The 21,968-nt window shown below is 33.8% G+C and overlaps 1 protein-coding gene and 1 long non-coding RNA gene across 3 annotated transcripts; one reads left to right on the plus strand and one right to left on the minus strand.

Moving 5' to 3' along the window:
- Nucleotides 1-1,573, minus strand: LOC148296331 (uncharacterized). Its single transcript, XR_015833630.1, has 3 exons — nt 853-1,573; nt 566-687; nt 1-281 (listed from the first exon to the last, which is right to left on the minus strand). It is a non-coding gene; the product is annotated as an uncharacterized LOC148296331 (long non-coding RNA).
- Nucleotides 1,574-2,924: 1,351 nt separating this feature from the next.
- On the plus strand, nt 2,925-8,732 carry LOC110771706 (uncharacterized). 2 transcript variants are annotated; one of them, XM_088248269.1, is made up of 7 exons: nt 2,926-3,328; nt 3,522-4,013; nt 4,142-4,291; nt 5,931-6,020; nt 6,496-6,537; nt 6,679-7,106; nt 7,953-8,732. In XM_088248269.1, exons 1-7 carry the CDS (start codon nt 2,980-2,982, stop codon nt 8,562-8,564), a joined length of 2,163 nt encoding a protein of 720 aa, XP_088104395.1. In that variant the 5' UTR covers nt 2,926-2,979; the 3' UTR covers nt 8,565-8,732. The 2 variants fall into 2 exon arrangements, with proteins under 2 accessions (XP_088104396.1, XP_088104395.1); XM_088248270.1 differs by lacking the exon at nt 6,496-6,537 and having other exon boundaries at nt 2,925-3,328.
- The last annotated feature ends 13,236 nt before the right edge of the window (nt 8,733-21,968 follow it).

The following is a 21,968-nucleotide window of genomic DNA, read 5'->3' on the forward strand; positions in this document are numbered from 1 at the left end:
TTCAAGTAATTTTTTGTAGAGATGATCTTTGAATGAATATCTACAAAATTGACGTTTGGATTAATGAAATACAAGGTATGGTGAACCCAACAAGGGTGTCCCTCAAATAAACTTATTTGAGAGATCCCTCAATCGAAACTCACTATATATATTGCGGTTACACAATGTCATTCCTTCAAAGTCAAGCACACTATGCATGTATCCATCTCCGACAATCCCTCTTCCGGCCCTCCGCCTCAACCACCACTGACGTTGCCCATCTTCGTTGCCCTTTATTCACCCTAAAAATATAGAAGATTTTGTGTCATTTCCGAGACTCGAACCTTGACCCTCAAAGGATGAAGCATGAAGTATAATTGACAAACCATTATACCAAACTTGTTTTTGTGATAGTTACACAATATTTATATATACAACCAACAGTTTAAAACAAATTCATTTCAACATTGATTAGCGCAACTTTTGTAACAAATCCCTCATGCTCTGGAGTTATACATAAATAGGTCAATTTAAAAATACCTCACCACCAATGAAAATGTCAAAGAACTCCCCTTCTTCTGATTACCTCAAAACCCAGCAGTTCTGCTTGAGTAGCATCACAACCTCAGCTTCTCAGCATCCAATCGTTAGTTGTGCAACCTCACATAATGCAAACTCTCTTCCCAGTCCAAATCATACCCCAACACTCTGCACATCAACCACCGATCAAAATTGACTAAAAAAGTCAAATCTTTATGTCTATACATCATTTTCCAACTCTCATCAAACTACACAATTATTCAAAAAGAAGAAGAAATTGCATAAACGTAAAACATTGAAATCAATACAATTCAGTGCCCGCCCAAGAATGACCTTAACGAGAGAGAGCTACGGCAAAGAAGGAAGAACTAGACAGAGAGAATTGCCTCCTCTGCTTTCCAATCTCAGCCCTCCTTTGCCAGAAGTGGCCATCTCCAATGACGCGTCATACGAAGTCACAGCCACTATAGTTATCGAAAAACGAGCCTCCCTCCAAAGCTGAGCCAGAGGTGCTGGATGAGCCTTGCCAGGGGTTTTTGCAGAGGGAGAACTTTTCCACCAAGATCATCGAGAGCATTTCGCTCGAGGATCTTTTATCGACAGTCAATATCTACGTTGACGTCCTCCAAGAATCAGGCCACATTTGGCCATTTTAGCCTGTTGACTGGGTTTGGTGCAGTGAAATGGCACATTTAGCCCACTTTCTAGAGATGGATTTTGGGTGTTAAAAGGCTAAATATGAGGATTTTGTCCACTGTTGAAGATGGGCTTACAATTTTGATATCGCACCATTTTGCTTCCCTAAATCCAAGTATGTACCTAATAATTTTTTGTTTAAAAAGAGGAGGGAGACTTATTCACACATTGATGTCTTGGGAGGTCATCTATGACCCCATTGGCTATCCCTATTGCATAGCCAACTTTTGCCCAGATTATGAAAAAATAAAAAAAATAAAAACTTTTGCCATTGATGCCAAGTTTTGCCATTAAAAAACCCACGTTGGCCTACTTTTGGTGAAAACCATTTCTTGTCCTAATAACTCAAAGAAGTGGCTTTTTGGACAAATACAAGAAGCGTGCATGAAGGATTTTGAAAAAGCATTTGGAATACTACAGGCTCGATGGGCTATTTATCAAGGCTTGTACGTTTGTTGTGCAAGATAACTTCCACTCAATCATAATGACGTGTATAATTTTGCACAACAAGATTGTGGAGGATGAGTACGAATATGTTGAAAAGGAATATGATGATGAGAATACGTGTCTACAATGATCTAGGAGGGCCAAAGCAAGACAATATGAGCTGGAGGCAAGCATTATATATGAGTACCACCAAGATAGGCAGACTCTCTCTGATTACATGATTCGCCATCATAGAGTTCGATCTCCACATGTACATCAAAGTCTCAGACATGATTTGATCAATCACCTTTCGAGGAGCTTTAGAGATAGTGAATGGGGTCGACAATTGTTTCAATTCTCCTTTTATATATGTTTCAATTATGTTGTGTGTTTTCTCCTCGAATAAAATTATATTTGTGGAATTTTAATTTTTTTAGGTCAAATTGTTCAAAAAATTAAGGGAGATTCACTATTATACCCAATATAGGGGCCCAAATTATAAAAAAATCATACACGAAAAGGGACTTTGAAAACACACCCAAAGCCCATTTACAACATAACAAAAAGGCTTCAAACTTCCAATAAATTTCAAAATTGCCATCGATTTCTTTAGTCAAGCTCAACTCCAAAACCTCATAAGAAAAACCCAAAACACTCGGCATCAAGGTACTTTTAATAATGAAAATTAAATTCAATAGGGCCAACTGTCATTTTTTGGGTTTTTTGTTTGTTTGTTTATAGAAATTAAAAGGTCTAGGGTTTATCTATATCACTAGTGTTAAAAATGGATATATAACTAAATATTTCAAAAATTAAATTATGAAGTTATTTAAAAAGATTAAATGAAGAAAAGTTATCCATGAAAAAAAAGGGACTTAAATCATTCTTAAACAATTTAATGAAATTGTGGACTTAAAATTTGAATTTGAAGGGTGGGGAAAAAAACAGTTTGATCCGAGCAAAACCCAAATAGTTATCTAGATGAAGTTTGAGTTTAGAAGCAAAATGGTTGGAGAAGGCGTTACAAATTTCGATATCGCATCATTTTGCTTCCCCAAATCCGAGTGTACCCAATAATTTTTTGTTTAAAAAGTGGAGGGAGACTTGTAAGTTATCACACGCTGATGCCTTGGTTGGCTATCCCCTTAACATAGCAAACTTTTGCCCAGGTTACGAGATTAAAAAAAAAGTTCTGCCAGCTAAGACAAGGAAAAGGACAAGCATAAGAAACAAAAGTTTTGCCAGCTACGTTGAGATGTGGTCAACCCCAAATATGCAAATGTCCTTCTCAAAATTTAAAAGAAAAAAAAAACATAGCAAGCCTGGGCAGGACTAAGAATGATGAAAGGCCTGGTTCCTGCGGGTGCAATCGTTGTTGATGTTCTTAACAAAGATAACTATGAGCATTGGAGTGCGTTGGTTAAAAATTACTTGCTGGCTCAAGACCTTTGGGACGTAGTGGAGGCTACAGCTGAACCTCCTGTACCAGAAGAAGCAGATCAGCTCATCGCTTGGAGGAAGAAGACTGCCGCGGCTTTATATGCGATCCAAATTTCGTGTGGGCCGGATGCGTTTTCCGTGATTAAGGAGATCAGTTCAGCCAATATTGCTTGGGATATTTTGGCCCAAACGTTCCAGCCACAACGATGGAGATCTGTTCAGTCTGCAAACTCATCAAACAACCCAGGTATACTGTTAAACAAAGAACAAAGAATACGCAAATGTTAATGTGCTCCGTCCTTGCAAAGACTTGATCTGAATACATATAAACCTCTAATTTCCAAATTATTTTTATGCAGCCAAACATATATTAGTTTGGAGTTATTTTGATATATAATAGATGCGAATAATTAATGACCAAACATATATATACTTGACAGATGAGAACAATGTGGCCGAGCATGATCCGTATGAACCTTTCTTTGCTGCTGTTAAGATCGGTGATTGGCAAGAAACGAATGAGTTTCTTAGCCGATATCCCAATGCAATAAGAGAAAGATATCCCGATCCAATAACAGGAGGGACAGCTCTTCACATTGCAACCAAGTTCGGACATGAGCATATGGTGGAAATGTTGGTGCAGTTGATGACAGCTGAAGACTTGGAAATACAAGATTGTAGTTGGACAGCTCTTCATCTTGCTGCAAGATTAAGTCTCAAAATGGTTAAATGCATGGTTGGAAAGAACAGGAAACTACTTGGTATGGTCGAAAAGTCCCACGGTCTGACGCCAATTCTCTTCGCTGCTAAGAATGACTTATGGGATATCGTTCATTATCTGTATCCCCTCACTCCGATCGAAGACCTAATGCCAGAGAATGGCCCTTATGGAGCTGGACTTGTTTGCTGTTGTTTCTATGCCAAACAATTTGGTAAATTCTCAACCAACCCAAACCCACATTATTTATTTATTATTCAAGCTTTAACTTTTTTAATTTGCCAAAAATTCAAGCTTTAACTTACACAATTCCTGTTTTTCGTTTTGTTTTTCTAATAATAGATATTGCCTTGGCCTTACTTCAGCGCTACCCACGATTGGCCATTGCTAAAAGTCCGACAGGCAAATCCCCTATATTTGTATTGGCAGATATCCCTTCTTTATTTTCGAGTGGGACGGCACTCAAATTCTGGCAACGATGGATCTATGACTGTTAGTAATACATTCTCTTTTCTCTTGCTATAATCACATTCATTATATCCCATATATATTTGCTAACAATAATGCCTACCCTAATCACAGTTTTATACCACTTAAATTGGACATGCCAATTCACTTAAATTTTCTTATGTTTCAATTATAACACTTTAATAAATAAAAAAAACTGTCAAACGTTTATCTTGCCTCACTCCTCCTCTGCTATTCATTCATCACCCCCAATCTCCTCCTTCCTCCTGAAAGTTCCCCACCACCCAAGCCTCCCCCCACCCCCTTGTTTTTTTTTCCTCTCATGCGCTTCTTCATCCTCCCTCCCTCCCCATTTCAAGAATAAATGGAAAGCATTTGACCATAAATAAATAAATAAACAAAACAGTAGATAAAAAGACAGAACAAAATTAATGCAATAAATTAGGAAGGTCATCCAACACAGATCTAAGAAATTTTCAGCCATAAACATTTACCCATAGCCTGTAATATGATGGATTATGAACTTCTAAATTTAGAGATTGTACATTTATGCGCATTTTGCAACATCTAGACTATTCTATTAATATGTCTGTTTTAAGACATGACACATCAACAACTCTAGTGTTAAAAATTATTAGGATGGTCCACATGGTGTAGAATTGTGGTAAGAGTAGCATTAACATGTAAGCCACAAATTTGAAAGCATATATATGTTCATAAACATCTATATTCACACTAATCATATTCTTCATCCCCAAGTCACCTAGGTCAGTAGGTTTTGTAGTTTCCCAATCTCTATCTCCATCGTCGAAAATGACTTATTGTCTAATTTATTTATTTATTTTATTTATTGAGATGAAGACTTATTGTCTTGATTCACCAAGATTCAAACCCTAGGTCTTCTACCAATCAGAAAACTGATATTTGAAACTGAAAGTATGGAATGAGCGTCAAAGAACCAACTTAATCACCGAAAATTGCACACTAGTCCATTTTCGAAGATCTTTGTATGTACATAAAGCTTACATGTCTAGTTACTTGTGATAATAACTTGGCAATTGATATTGCTCATAATCCAGTTCAACATGATTGGACAAAACATGTTGAGGCCGATAGCTTCTTCATCAAAGAGAAGATTAAGAACAAGAGTATTTACATGCCTTTTGTAAAATCAGAAGAGTAGTTAGTGGATGTCTTGACAAAAGCTGCTTCTGAACGAATATTTCATAACTCAATTACAAAGTTGGGCATATTGGCAATGTGTATGCACCAACTTGAGGAGTGTTGACGTGAGTTAACTAGGTGATTTATTTCCTCTTTAGTTTAGTTGACATATCCCCTTATTATTAGCATATATTCCTTTTTTATTTATTGTATCTATTTCCTTATAAATCACACATGTAAATCCTTATATATTCCTCCTTAAAAGAGAAAAATACATCATCCAAATATTCAAACTCTACAGTTCTTATCACCAAGTAGCTCATTTCGTTGAAAAGTATGCACTAAATTGTACATATTTCATCTCTTGGGTTGAGGACGCACCGAGTTGGGTGATTCCTCTTCTTTCACAGTATGTTTGTCCGCTTTGAATTAATGAAAGCTTCAATTTTACGCAAAAAAATAAAATTTATTGACTATGCTTGTCCACTTTTCTTGATAGGTATACAGCCTCTTGTTATCCCTGATGTTATTATAAATGTTCAATATCCAGAAAATGAACTGGGTAACCAAAGAAATATCAGTTTCTCAGGTTTGCTAGATCTCGAAACCTCAGCTTTGGTTTAATCAAATGCAATCATTTTCTGTATATATATTCTTGTCATTTTTTCAGACTTTTGCAACAATGCATCTGTTTAATAAGAAGTTGATCATGACATAGTTTGGCGCAAAAAGAAATCTGGTGAAAAAAAATCGTTCTAGTATGCTCATAAACAAGAACTTTTTTTTTTGTTGAGAAAAAGATGATATATTATGAGATAATCAAATCGTTACAAGATGCACAGCATGTATTAGATGAAAAATCGTTCTAATAAGACGTCAAAGAACTGAAATCTTAATAATCAAATTGTTCTAGTATGCTCGTAAACAAGAATGGTAAACAAGTGTATACAATTTTTTCTTTCTTTTACTATTCATATATAATCTTAATAATCAAATTGTTCTAATTGACGAATTAAAACTTTGTGCCAACATTTTGTGATTTTTAATCTGCATTGCACTCTTAGGTTTATTGCAGGGAATTTCTTCTACCCTCCAGAACCTTTTAGGTATGCAACATTCATTTCCATCTTTATATGTTGGTGTCTTTGCACATTGATTTATTATTATTTTTAAACAACTTTTTAAACTGTCAACTTATTTTATTTCTATAACAAGTGGTTGTAACATTTTCTTTGACATCAACCTAGGGATCAACCACATACGTGAAATGAAATTGATCCATGATCGCTCGCAAAAAATTCTGGACGACATGTGTGAAGTGGTAAAACATGTAGATATCCAAGAAAGGGAAGATGGCCTTGTCTATGAAGCAGTATTCCAAGCTGTCCGAAGAGGGATTACTGAGTTCGTTATTCGTTTATGTAAAGTAGATCCGGATGTATTGTGGCGAAACTATTCTATGGGAAGGAACATATTTCACTATTCAATTGAGTGTCGCCAGGAAAAAGTTTATAGCCTTATATATGGGGTTGGTCAAAGAAATCTTATTGCAACATTTTCAGATGCTTTTGGAAATGATATGCTACATCTTGCAGGGATGCTATCTCCAACGGAAAAACTTGATTGTATTTCTGGTGCAGCCTTGCAAATGCAGAGAGAAAGACAATGGTTCAAGGTTAGATATCTTCATTCTATATCTTTCTTGTAAATTAATTATATTTAGAGCTAGTTGTGGGATATTAGGTGCTCGAGCGGCAGCTTATAAATGTGGTTATGAGTTGGTATGTTGTGGAAGAAACATATACAAATAGAGTAGTGAGCAAGATTTTTTGCTTCTGCCTTAGCCCCCACGCTTGTGCTAAATTTTTCTTGTTCAATAATTATGTCAACCATGACCTTTGGATCAGTTTTAATAAGCATCTCCGGCACATAAATCTGTAGTCCATCTCGGGTACGTAGCTTCTGCCTTAGCCCCCACGCTTGAGCTACAAACAAAACAACCAAACCCACACTCTGCCGCACAATGCAACCATACCCACCACAAGAAGAACTTGCAAACCATGCACCACCAAAATCGATTTTAACCCCGTCGATTTCCACAACACTACATACCACAAGCTATGGATTCACCAAAGATAGGGTAGAACCTTTAGCCTCTTTAACTCGGAGTATTGGCATAAGAGAAAGCAACAAATCAAGGATTCGCCATCAAATCTTAAAAGAAAAGAGAATTAAAATTTTGCACTTCCAAGTTCCCCATAATCCAAACACTACCCATTGCAAAGCAACCTCCCTTCTATCAATTTCGGAAAGTAGTGAACAAGGAAGGACCTATTTAAGGTTTCAAATATTTTAGGATTCATTTCAGTTTGGTACCATATGCAGTTTGGCATCAAACAATTTTATTACATTGTGGTCAGCAGTGCTTCTTGTATTATGTTGCATTCCATAAAAGCAGTGATTCTATAATTAATTACCTGGTAGCCACAACGAACTTTAGGTTTTGTTTAATGAAATGCAGGAGGTTAAGAGTATTGTAGTTTTACCCTCGGGAGTGGGAGCTTTCAATAAAGAGGGTAAGCGACCCCATGAACTATTTACCCAGAACCACCAGAAATTGAAGGAAGAAGGAGAAAAGTGGATGAAAGATACAGCAACTTCTTGTACAGTTGTAGGTGCTCTCACTATTACCATCATGTTTGCTGCAGCCTTCACAGTTCCTGGTGGAAACAATGGAGGAACAGGCTTTCCCATATTCTTACATCAAAACATGTTTATAGTTTTTATAGTTTCAGATGCTATATCTCTCTTTTCTTCCATAACTTCAGTGTTAATGTTTTTGGGAATCCTTACATCACGCTATGCGGAAGATGATTTCCTCAAATCCTTACCCACAAAGATGATAATAGGCCTTTCAACACTCTTGATCTCCATCGCTACCATGATGGTTGCCTTTTGTTCTGGCCTTTTCCTTATGCTTCATCAAAGATTACAGATTGTTCTCCCAATCATTTTCCTCGCCAGCATTCCAGTCGCCTTATTTATTGGGATGCAATTTCCCCTTCTTATTGAGATTTTCATTTCTACATATGGAGGAGGAATATTTGACAAGAAAGTGAAACGGTGGATATAAATTCTTGACGGTAAATGAAATATATATATATTTTTTATTTAGAAATGAAACAATTCTATATTACTTTCGTAATGTTGTCATCACTTCAAAGAAGCTTGTTTGTATTCGCTATGTAAGTGTTTTGGGGCCCTGTAATAAAAACCTCGTCATTTTAATTGTTCTTCATTATGAAGATATAGTTGAGTAGGAGAACCCTCTGCATCTCTCCCCTCCCCTCCTCCAGCCTTCTAATGTTATTTTTGAGTGAATGAGTTGTTGGTTTTAATGCATTAATTATTCTTTATATAGAGATGTAGTTTTCGGGTTAACGGCCAGTGTGATATAGTTGTTAGCTAATGTAACATGGCCGTCCCTTCCTGTCACGCTCCAAATTTTAAAGGTTTTTTTATCACAAAATGTCCCTGATGTTTGTGAAACTATCAGATTGCATCCACTACTACAAAAATCGAAATAGACGACGGTAATCCACCGTCGTGTATTCGGTTTTTCAACCGTCGTAAAATCGAGCGACGTCTTTTCATGCATAAAACCACGACGGTAAATCCCCGTCGTCTATTATTTTTAAAGACGACGGTTTTTTAATAAAAAGGGTAATCTTTATTAAGTAAAGACGACGGTTTTTTATAAAAAGGGTCGTCTATAATATATAAAGACGACGGTTTTTTTATAAAAGGGGTCGTCTATTATATGTAAAGACGACGGTTTTTTTATAAAAAGGGTCGTCTATTATATGTAAAGACGACGGTTTTTTCATAAAAGGGGTCGTCTATTATATGTAAAGACGACGGTTTTTTTATAAAAGGGGTCGTCTATTATATGTAAAGACGATGGTTTTTTTATAAAAAGGGTCGTCTATTATATGTAAAGACGACGGTTTTTTTATAAAAGAGGTCGTCTATTATATGTAAAGACGACGGTTTTTTTATAAAAGGGGTCGTCTATTATATGTAAAGGCGACGGTTTTTTTATAAAAAGGGTCGTCTATTATATGTAAAGACGACCCTTTTTATATGAAAATGGTCGTATATTATGAATTAAAGACGACCCTTTTCATATAAAAAGGGTCGTCTATTATATGTAAAGACGACGGTTTTTTATAAAAAGGGTCGTCTATTATTAAGTAAAGAACTATGTTTTATTATATCCAAAGACGTCGGTTTTGTTAAAAAGCCATCATCTATTAAATGTGAAGACGACGATTTCTTGAAATATTTTCGTCTATTAACTCTAAAACAACGATTTTTTAGTAAAACCGTCGTTGATTGTATATAAAAAGACGTTATGGTGTTAAAAGAGGTCATTGATAATATATACAGATGACGGTTTTTCCAATAAAACCATCGTTTTATTATCTTTAGTTTTTTGAAGAGTCAATAGTTATTACATAGTCAACCAATCTTTATTCTATTACATACATACTTCCTACCTATAATTAGAAATAACGAAGCTCACAAATTCTACTAATTTGATTTTAACTTCATCAATTTGTTCTTGGGTTGACTTGCTCTGCCTTCTTGCACATTTTCCAAGTTGTTGGTGTCGGAAAAGGAAAGACCTGCACGAAAGAGACCCCAATACTCTTAAACATAAACTTGTTTAGTAGTAACCTAACCTTAGCAAAAAGATCTATGCAGCTCTAGAATGACAGCAGAACACAATTGGCATAATTGGCAAAGTACCTGTTCTTGTGGTGGCACCATAACAAATGAAAAATCAGAGATTCAGAAAATTAACAATGAAATTCCAAAATAATTAAAGTAAACAACAAAAAACAAAAAGTATTTTGGACTTGATGATGTTGTCGGTCCAAAAACAAACGGATCTAGTGAGGGATGGGTATGTTTTGCCTCATCTTCTTCGTCAGCTTCTTCTTGATTACGAAGGCCTTGTGGGACGGATGTGCATATTTATAAAAAACCCAAATGAGAAACTCACTTAAATCCCACGAAATTAGCACAATACATGAACAAACATATATATATATATATATATATATATATAGACCGATTTCCATAAGTCTTTCTAGATCTAGTCGCTGAGTTTGATGAGCGAGTTGAGTGCCTGAGAGCGAGATCTTCTTTGAAGAAAGTGAAGGTCGAGATCTTTCAAATCAAACCTTTCAACCAGCTTTGATTCTCAAATACAGAACCTCCCTCTACATCTTATGGATCTACGAAGATCTCAATCTCTCAACTCCTTCATTGATATCGATTTTTTGATGATTTTGTAGAGAGTTTCATGAGGGTGTTTTAGAGAGTGCAGAAGGGTTTCAAGGAGAGAGAGATAAGGTTTTCAGAGACGGGGGAAAATCTGAAAATTTATTGAGCGCGAATTCACTTAAGTAGCCTTTTTTTAGCGTGTTTTAAAAGACGACGCTTGTTAATGAGAGATAAGGTTTTCAAAGACGGGTGAAAATTTGAAAATTTGTCAAGCGCGAATTCACTTAAGCGGCCATTTTTTCGCATGTTTTAAAAGACGACCCTTTTTATCAAAAACCGTCGTCTTTACTTAATAATAGACGACCCTTTTTATAAAAACAAACCGTCGTCTTTATATATAATAGACGACCCTTTTATAAAAAACCGTCGTCTTTACATATAATAGACGACCCTTTTTATAAAAAAATCGTCGTCTTTACATATAATAGACGACCCTTTTATAAAAAAACCGTCGTCTTTACATATAATAGACGACCCTTTCATAAAAAAACCGTCGTCTTTACATATAATAGACGACCCTTTCATAAAAAAACCGTCGTCTTTACATATAATAGACGACCCTTTTATAAAAAAACCGTCGTCTTTACATATAATAGACGACCCTTTTTATAAAAAAACCGTCGTCTTTACATATAATAGACGACCCTTTTTATTTATACTTTCATTAAATACAACATAAGATTTTGTGGTATCCACTAGTGTAAATATTTTAAATTGAAGATCAAATTGAGTCATTGTATTCATATAGGGTCAAGGAGTGTAGCTGTAAAAAATCATCAAAATCGGAGTTAAAATAACCTTTAAATCTTGATTTTTCGTTTATAACCGTCGAAATGTTTTGTCCCGTTACTTGTTCTCTGATTTATTTTTTTTCCCGATTTTTGGGGTATATGATCACGATGTGTAAACAAACAAGTTTGACGGTTGGATCGTTGAAACTAGTTTCGTAGAATGCGTATGCCATCAAAACAATATATTCACTAACAATTAAGAGTTTATTTATACTTTCATTAAATATAACATAAGATTTTGTGGTATCCACTAGTGTAAATATTTTAAATTGATGATCGAATGCAGTCATTGTATTCATATAGGGTCAAGGAGTGTAGCTGTAAAAAATCATCAAAATCGGAGTTAAAATAACCGTTAAATCTTGATTTTTCGTTTATAACCGTCGAAATGTTTTGTCCCATTACTTGATCTCTGATTTATTTTTTTTCCCGATTTTTGGCGTATATGATCACGATGTGTAAACAAACAAGTTTGACGGTTGGATCGTTGAAACTAGTTTCGTAGAATGCGTATGCCATCAAAACAATATATTCACTAACAATTAAGAGTTTATTTATACTTTCATTAAATATAACATAAGATTTTGTGGTATCCACTAGTGTAAATATTTTAAATTGATGATCGAATGCAGTCATTGTATTCATATAGGGTCAAGGAGTGTAGCTGTAAAAAATTATCAAAATCAGAATTGAAATAACCGTTAAATCTTGATTTTTCGTTTATAACCGTCGAAATGTTTTGTCCCGTTACTTGATCTTCGATTTATTTTTTTTTCCCGATTTTTAGCGTATACGATCACGATGTGTAAACAAACAAGTTTGACGGTTGGATCATTGAAACTAGTTTCGTAGAATGCGTATGCCATCAAAACAATATATTCACTAACAATTAAGAGTTTATTTATACTTTCATTAAACATAACATAAGATTTTGTGGTATCCACTAGTGTAAATATTTTAAATTGACGATCGAATGCAGTCATTGTATTCATATAGGGTCAAGGAGTGTAGCTGTAAAAAATCATCAAAATCAGAGTTGAAATAACCGTTAAATCTTGTTTTTAAAAAACCGTTGTCTTTACTTCACAATAGATGACCCTTTTTAAAAACAAACCGTCATCTTTACATATAATAGACGACCCTTTTTTAAAAAACCGTCATCTTTACTTCATAATAGACGACCCTTTTCATATAAAAAGGGTCGTCTTTACTTGATAATAGACGACCCTTTTTATAAAAAACCGTCGTCTTTACATATAATAGACGACCCTTTTATATGAAAAGTGTCGTCTTTACTTCATAATAGACGACCCTTTTCATATAAAAAGTGTCGTCTTTACTTAATAATAGACGACCCTTTTTATAAAAAAAACCGTCGTCTTTACATAATAGACAACCCTTTTTATATGAAAAGGGTCGTCTTTAATTCATAATAGACGACCATTTTCATATAACAAGGGTCGTCTTTACTTAATAATAGACGACCCTTTTTATAAAAAAAACCGTCGTCTTTACATATAATAGATGACCCCTTTATAAAAAAACCGTCGTCTTTACATATAATAGACGACCCTTTTTATAAAAAAAACCGTCGTCTTTACTTAATAATAGACGACCCTTTTTATAAAAAAAACCGTCGTCTTTACATATAATAGACGACCCTTTTTATAAAAAACCGTCGTCTTTACTTAATAATAGACGACCCTTTTTATAAAAAAACCGTCGTCTTTACTTATAATAGACGACCCTTTCATAAAAAAACCGTCGTCTTTACATATAATAGACGACCCTTTTCATAAAAAGGGTCGTCTTTACATATAATAGACGACCCTTTTATAAAAAAACCGTCGTCTTTACATATAATAGACGGCAGTTCTTTCAAAACAACCATGTCTTTACCAAAAAAAGGACACTTGATTTTTAAAAGACGACGCTTGTCATACCTGCTGTCGTTGTTTTTTGGTCAGATTTTAACTATGAAGAAAAGCTTTTTAATAAGACGACGCTTTTTTATTTGTGTGCGTCGTTATAAAAAAATTCTCAACAGTATCTCCATTTTTTAGTTGTTTAAGTCACTTATCCACGACGGTTTTTTGTTACCGTCGTCTTTTTAAAAACAACGACGGTTTTTTGTTCTTCCGTCGTCTTTTTCTGGTCGTCTTTTGCCCTTTTTGTAGTAGTGATCCTTAAAGTTTTTTCGTATCACTAATGGTCCTTAACGTCAATATAGGTGCTCTCAAATAGTCCCTCTGTCAAAAAAACTGTTAAGTTCAGGGATATAATCGTAAAATCAATCCAAAATTATAAAAAGTCCTCTCTCCTCTTTTTTTTTATTTCCTTCCCTTCTCTCTTTCTTTCTTCTTCTTTCTCTCTTTCTTTTCTTCTTCTTTCTTCTTTCTCTCCACGAATTCACTCTTCTCTTTCTCTCCACGAATTCACTCTTCTCTTTCTCTGTCTTTCTTTTTTTTTCCTTCTTCCTCCTTCTTCTTTCTCTCCCCAAATCTTCATGTCTTCCTCTTTCTCCTGGTAGGGTCTGTTTGGCGGTGTCCACTGGCCTTTCTTATTCCTATTCCGATTACCATCGTCATTGCTCATTTTCCTGCGAATGGGTTTGTGTCTGTGGATTTTTTTGTTCTCTTTTTCTTCAGCTTTTTTCCAAAATAAAAATAAAAATTGAACAAAGGTAGAAGAAGAGGCCAATAGAAGCCGATGTCGTGACTTTTTGCCCCAAACCAACCCTTGCACATTGTAGCCAAATCATTCTCAAAGAATGAAGAAAAAAAAAAGATAAAGGAGAGAGAATGGGGAAATGCCCAGTTTTCCAGCTGAGAGAAGAAGAAAAAAAATGCCCATGACAAGAGGAAGAAGAAAAAAAGAAAGAGTGAACTCGGGGAAAGAAAGGAGAAAGAAGAAGAAAAGAAAGAGAGAAGGGAAGGAAATAAAAAAGAAAGAGGAGAGATAAGACTGAACTCGGGGAGAGGAAGAAAGAAGAAAAAAAGAGAGAGAGAGAGAGAAGGAAAGGAAACATAAAAAAAAAAAAAAAAAAAAAGAGGGGAGAGAGAAATTTATATATATATTTTATAATTTTAGATTGATTTGACGATTATAACCCTGGATTTAACAGATTTTTTTTACAGAAGGACTATTTAAGAGCACCTATATTAACGTTAGGGACCATTAGTGATACAAAAAAACTTTGAGGATGCAATCTGATAATTTCGCAAACGTCAGGGACGTTTTGTGATAAAAAGCCAATTTTAAATAAACAATGTAAACTTGTTAATTTAATCCTTATTGTATGTCATGATATGAAATTTTACTGAATTGAAATATTTTCTAGTATTGGACGATATTTACATATGTTTACCGAAGAAATCTATTGCATGGTGGTTTGGGCAACAGAGAGGGTTATTTATGTTGAATACAAATTATGTTTAACGCTTTGTTTTCGTCCACTCACATTTTCTGTTTTTTGCCCCCCAGGTTCTAGATATCCGAGGTCGAGACCACCACGTCTAGGCATCGCCACTGTCCGCACTGTAGGAATTCCTCCTTTATCTTTCTCTACTTTCATTTTCCCTGGGTTGTAAACTTAATCTTTAGTTGCTCTGCATGCTCGTTTTGAGTTCAAGTAGAGGCCATGAAGCCCATTTGAATAGTCTTAACTGTTGTGTGTGCCCTTACCTTATGCATGTTGGAAGTTGGGTTTGTTCTGGCCCTTGTTTGCAAGTACTGTAAATTCGGAAATGTTCCAGTTATAAGGAAGACTTTGCTGAAATTTCGGTAGAAGTCGAATCGTCTATTAGTTTAAATTGGGGCTATAGGGCTATTTAGTAAAGTGGGTCCGACATCGGTTAGATGCCGGATGAGAAGCAAGGTTCGCCACGAATTTCCAGGGAGAATTCGAGGCGGGTCATGTCAACTAAAATAAAACCAATAAACATTAAATTTAGAGTGTTAATTGGTGTACATTCCTATGCTAAAGCAAAAACATGTAATCCTTTAATGCCAAATTTAAGTAGGCTAAAAACCCAACACTAATCACTACTACAAAAAACACTTTGCGCGACGAAATAAGTTTGTTGCACAAAGTAACGAAATTTTGGTCGCGCAAGATCTGTCGCGCAAAGTTCGTGAAGAAAGGGTTTGCGTGACGAAAACTATTCTTCATCGAGCAGAGCTACTTTGCGCGACGAACCATAACTACTTTGTGCGACGAATCCTAACGTCGCTCAAAGCTACTTTGTGCGACGAACCTTAACTATTTTGAGCGATGAATCCTAACGTCGTGCAAAGCTACTTTGCTCAACGAACGTTAATGTCGCGCACGCGACGAATCCTAACGATTTTTTTAAATTTTTGTTTTTAAATTTTTTTAATCAAAATAAACTAATTTAATAGTTTGTGCGATGAAATATTTTGTCGCGCAAGGTTTTTGACATTTTGTTTTATTATTTCTCTTATATCAATTTAATTATATTAATTTTTTTGAATTTTTACTTTTTAAATTTAATTTAATTGTATGATTTTTTTAATTACTTTAATTTAAATTGACATATTCAAAATAAAATTACATATGAAAAATAGTGGTCAAATTATCCAATATATATAATATTCAAAATGTACACATAAATTAACAAAGTACAATAATAAAATCCTATTACAAGCCTATTGTGGTGGTAGTGGCGGAGGATATGTTTCGATAGCGTCCTAATCCTCAACTTTAGCCGTCAAAGTCTCAACGATTCCTTACAAAAAAACAAATATGGTCATATAACAAAAAAAATAACAAAAAATAGTTACAAAAAATTGGCATAATCTCCCCTAAAATTGTTATACCCCAAATCCAACTCAAACTCCAATCCTCACCCTATACTCAACCCCAAACCCGGCACAAACTCAAAACTAACCCCAAAAACACATTAAAAATTTAAATTTGGAGAGAATATACCTTTTGGCAAGATTTTGAGTAAGTGGGAATGAGAGGAAGAAGTGAGTGTGAGAGAATTAGAGAAGATAGTGAGAGAGAGATGAGAGAGTGAGTGAGAGTGAGAGATGGTGAAAAGAGAGATGAGAGTGAGTGAGAGTGAGAGATAGTGAAGAGAGAGATGGGAGATTAAGTGAGAGGAGTGAGTGTGAGAGAAAGGGTCGGATTTGGGGAGAGGGAAAGAGAGAGGAGAGGTAAGAGTAGAAGATATTGAGAAAATGGTGGAGGAGTTATTTTCATTTTAAAAACCGTATCACTTTGCGCGACGAAATATTATATTGGTCGCGCAAAGTCTTAATTTTTTTTTTTTTAAATTCCCATTTTTGGAGCCCCCCAAATTTTTAGGGTTTTGTGCAACCAAAAAATTCCCGCGTCCCATTTTTGGTACCTACCCAAATTTTTAGAGTATACTTTGTGTGACGAAATATTATATTGGTCGTGCAAAGTCTTAAAAAAAATTAAAAAAAAGTTCCCCTTTTTTGTGCCCGTCCAAATTTTTAGGCGCAACGAATTGTTGGTCGTGCAAAGTTTTGAGAGACAAAAAATTGGTTCGTAGCGCAATATTTATAAAAATAATTGTTATGAATAATAAAAAATAAAATAATTTTATTTTACGATTGAAAATATTAAAAAATAAAGAAATAATTTAGTTTAACAATATAAAATATAAAAATAAGTAAATAAGGGTTAGGCGACGAAATATTGAAATTCGTTGAGCAAAGTTTTCAAAAAATAATAAAAACTTATGAAAACAACTATATCTTAAAATTTATAATGTATTAATTAAATAAAAATAAAAATTGGTTTGCCCGACGCATGTTTACATTTAGACGTCGTGCTATTGGTTTTTGCACAATGACAACATTGTTATATTTAAAAAAAAAAAATTATTATTATAAAGTTTACTGAAAATGTGACTTTACTCCCTTCAAATTCAATTTTTTTTTTTTAACATAAAACACACAATAATATATTTTTCTAAAAAAACTCAATCCTAACTACAGTAATAAATTTAAAGCTACTAATAAATATATATACTATTCAATTTCTTAAGTGTTATACGTACAAAATAAATAAATTTAAAGCTACTTAATAAATAAAGAAGTATATATATAAACACACACCAATAAACAATCCAACCGTCAAACTTGTTTGTATATACTTCGAGATCGTATACCCCAAAAATCGCAAAAAACAAACATTCAGAGATCTAGTAACGGGATAAAACTTTTCGACAGTTATAAATGAAAAATCACGATTTAATGGTTATTTTAACTCTGATTTTGATGATTTTTTTACAGATACATTCCTTGACCCTATATGAATACAATGACTGAATTTGATTTCAATTTAAAATATTTACACTAGTGGATATCACAAAATCTTATGTTATATTTAACAAAAGTATAAATAAACTCTTAATTGTTAGTGAATATATTGTTTTGATGGCATACGCATTCTACGAAACTAGTTTCAATGATCCAACTGTCAAACTTGTTTATTTATACTTCAAGATCATATACGCCAAGAATCGGAAAAAATAAACATTCAGAGATTAAGTAATAGGACAAAACATTTCGACGGTTATAAACGAAAAATCACGATGTAACGGTTATTTCAACTTTGATTTTGATGATTTTTTTTACAGCTACACTCCTTGACCCTATATGAATACAATGACTGAATTTGATATTCAATTTAAAATATTTGCACTAGTGGATACCACAAAATCTTATGTTATATTTAACAAAAGTATAAATAAACTCTTAATTGTTAGTGAATATATTGTTTTGATGGCATACGCATTCTACGAAACTAGTTTCAACGATCCAACTGTCAAACTTGTTTATTTATACTTCAAGATCATATACGCCAAGAATCGGAAAAAATAAACATTCAGAGATTAAGTAATAGGACAAAACATTTCGACGGTTATAAACGAAAAATCACGATTTAACGGTTATTTCAACTTTGATTTTGATGATTTTTTTTACAGCTACACTCCTTGACCCTGTATGAATACAATGACTGAATTTGATCTTCAATTTAAAATATTTACACTAGTGGATACCACAAAATCTTATGTTATATTTAACAAAAGTATAAATAAACTCTTAATTGTTAGTGAATATATTGTTTTGATGGCATACGCATTCTACGAAACTAGTTTCAACGATCCAACTGTCAAACTTGTTTATTTATACTTCAAGATCATATACGCCAAGAATCGGAAAAAATAAACATTCAAAGATTAAGTAATAGGACAAAACATTTCGACGGTTATAAACGAAAAATCACGATTTAACGGTTATTTCAACTTTGATTTTGATGATTTTTTTTACAGCTACACTCCTTGACCCTGTATGAATACAATGACTGAATTTGATCTTCAATTTAAAATATTTACACTAGTGGATACCACAAAATCTTATGTTATATTTAACAAAAGTATAAATAAACTCTTAATTGTTAGTGAATATATTGTTTTGATGGCATACGCATTCTACGAAACTAGTTTCAATGATCAAACCGTCAAATTTGTTTGTTTATACTTCGAGATCATATATGCCAAAAATCGGAAAAAATAAACATTCAGAGATTAAGTAATGGGACAAAACATTTCAACAATTATAAACGAAAATCACGATTTAACGGTTATTTCAATTTCAATTTTGATGATTTTTTGCATCTACACACTCCTTGACCCTATATGAATACAATGAACTAATTCGATAGTCAATTTAAAATATGTATTTTCTAACAAAAACCCAATCCGAACTACAATAATATATTTTTCTAACAAAAATCCGATCCGAACTAAAATAATAAATTTAAAGCTACTTAATAAATATATATACAGTTTAATTTCTTAAGTGTTATGCTGCATAACTTATGCATACAAAATAAAAAAACAAAAATAAATTGGTTTAGGCGACAAAATATTTGGATTACGTCATGCGAAGATTTTTTTTAAAAAAAATTATTTGATTTATTTTTGTAAAGACCTTGTGCGACGAACTACACTTCGTAGTAGGCCTGTAAAATGGGCCGGGCCGGGCCAGCTTGGCCCTAAGAAGTGTTAGCCCAGGCCCTATCTTTCAAGGGCTTTTTTGGCCCTAAGGAATTATCGGGCCGGGCCGGGCCAGCCCTATATCAAATATACAAAGCCTAGGCCCTACCCATGGGCCTAACATTTTCGGGCTTATGATCGGGCCAATGAGTCGAGCCTATTTAGCCCTATAAAATGGGCCATTATTTTATGCTTTATTAAACTCCATTTGTTTTTTATGTTTGAAAACTTCATCCATAATTATATAATAACAACAATACATTGAAATTTTGAAATAATGTTGAAACAAAATTGAAATAGACTACAAAACAATAAAAACGAAAATATTTATTCTGCATCTTGGACAAACCACTCCGGCCATTCTTGTTCATCTTGTACAATCATTTTCTTCTTGACTTTCTGTTTTTCTTGTTTAATCCAATCACTTCCACAATGCACGCTTCAACACTATTTGGAGCCAAACTTGCTCGATGGTCACTTATAACACGTCCACCTTTGCTAAAAGCTTATTCAGAAGCAACTAAAGACACTGGAATGGTTAAAATATCACGAGCTATGGTGGAAAGCACATGGTAATTTTTTTGCTGTGATTTCCACCATGCCAAAATATTTAAAGGATTATTTTCATCATCATCCATTTCTGTGTGTGAATCAAGATAGCGTGATAATTCACTAGATGAAAAATTGCTTGTGTTTAACCTTTTAGAATCACAAAGATCATCCACACGACTTCTTTTTCTACTAAATGTTGAAGTGCAAGATGCAGATGATGTAGATGCCGCTTGTTCATGTTGTGATCTACTATCATGCAAAGACAAATATAATTTATATTCTTCATATATCTCTTTTAATGTTGTGAGCACTTTTTCACAATTGTATTTGCATTTCCTTCATAAAGAATTTCACAGAGTACTTCTAAAATTTTTGTTTTATTCCTTGGATCTAAAATTACACCCAAACCATAAATCAAGGGCAAATCCCCAAAGTACTTTGCAAATTTTGACTTCATATTACATACATTAAGCTGTTTGGAAAGATCATTGTTTTCACTTTCAAGAGTAAGACAAATGTCTTTTATTTTAGTTATTTCTTTTAGTACTAAAGGAATAGTTGGATAGTCAGAGCCAGAAATTATTTCAGTGGATTCATAAAATTGAACTAAATGTTCTCTCCAAAGTGTTGCAATATCCCAATCTTCATCTGTTCAAAAGGGTTGATATTTGATTTTTGTTTGAAATAACCCTAAAGCTCCTTTATATTTTGTAGCCACTTCCAACATCTTATAAGTTGAATTCCATCTAGTTTTCACATCTAATGGAACATTTCTAAGTTTTAACCCTATGTTATGGCAACATGTTAGAAAAGCTTGGTATTTGGTCGGTGATGTATGCAGGGTGGTTACTAAACTTCTAATATTTGCTATGGATTGATTAACTGTTTTCAAACCATCTTGCACAATTAAATTTAAAATATGAGCACAACAACGAACATGCAATAATTTACCCTTCAGTGGGAGCTCAAGTAAAATTGCTTTAAGATAGTTTTGTACCACATCGTTACTAGATGCATTATCCAAAGTTATTGAGAAACTTTTATCACGTATACCCCACTGTTGTGTAGATACAGCTGCACCAAAATGGATTCAGTTGCATCCTCAACTTGTGATACTCGCAAGTGCACGAGCCGTTGGTAGTTTAGCATATGTAAGTGCGAGGTCGATCCCACGAGGATTGGTGATTGAATGATCCAATTCATTTCCCTACACAAAACATAAATGAAAACAAAAGGAAATAAATACAACAAGAAAGAAAGAAAATAACTAACTCAAGCAGATAAGTTCCCAAGTTCAATTTAGATTAATGGATTGATTCTAGCTAAAGTATGATTAAGCCATGGTGTGTGGTCATAACCTTGTGTTCCTAATTCCCTAATTTGATCATTTGTTGTCTAACCTAAAATTAAGCATTAGGAACCCATTAAGCATAGAAGAACATTTTAAACAACCAAGTATGTATCTAATCCCTGTTGTCGAATGTCCATACATACTCTTCCTATTCATAGTTCAATTCGAATTAAAGCATGGTGTATACTCTTAATTCAAACCAAGATAGCTAACATGCAAGCCTAAATGGTGATCAATCATTCAAACTAGCATATTAACTTATAAGCATAATGAATAAGAACAAAAATCATAATTGAAACTTGGAAACTAATCAAACTTGAAACTAAAGAAAAGAATTTACATAACAATGAAAATTAAAGTAGAACTTGGAAAGACTTAAAGAGAATTTCAGCACAAATATTTCATTACAACAATTGAAAACTAGAAAGAGAAAC

This window comes from Prunus avium, chromosome 2 (assembly GCF_965620075.1).
Source record: "Prunus avium chromosome 2, drPruAviu1.hap1.1, whole genome shotgun sequence".
In the NCBI taxonomy this organism is placed as follows: domain Eukaryota; kingdom Viridiplantae; phylum Streptophyta; class Magnoliopsida; order Rosales; family Rosaceae; genus Prunus; species Prunus avium.

Excerpts from the sequence above, each read along its gene's own strand:
- LOC110771706 (XM_088248269.1), top strand. The coding sequence starts at position 2,980 with ATGATGAAAGGCCTGGTTCCTGCGGGTGCAATCGTTGTTGATGTTCTT. Across the intron at positions 4,292-5,930 it reads GCAACGATGGATCTATGACT|GTATACAGCCTCTTGTTATC; the intron begins GTTAGTAATACA and ends TTTTCTTGATAG. Across the intron at positions 6,021-6,495 it reads AAGAAATATCAGTTTCTCAG|GTTTATTGCAGGGAATTTCT; the intron begins GTTTGCTAGATC and ends TTGCACTCTTAG.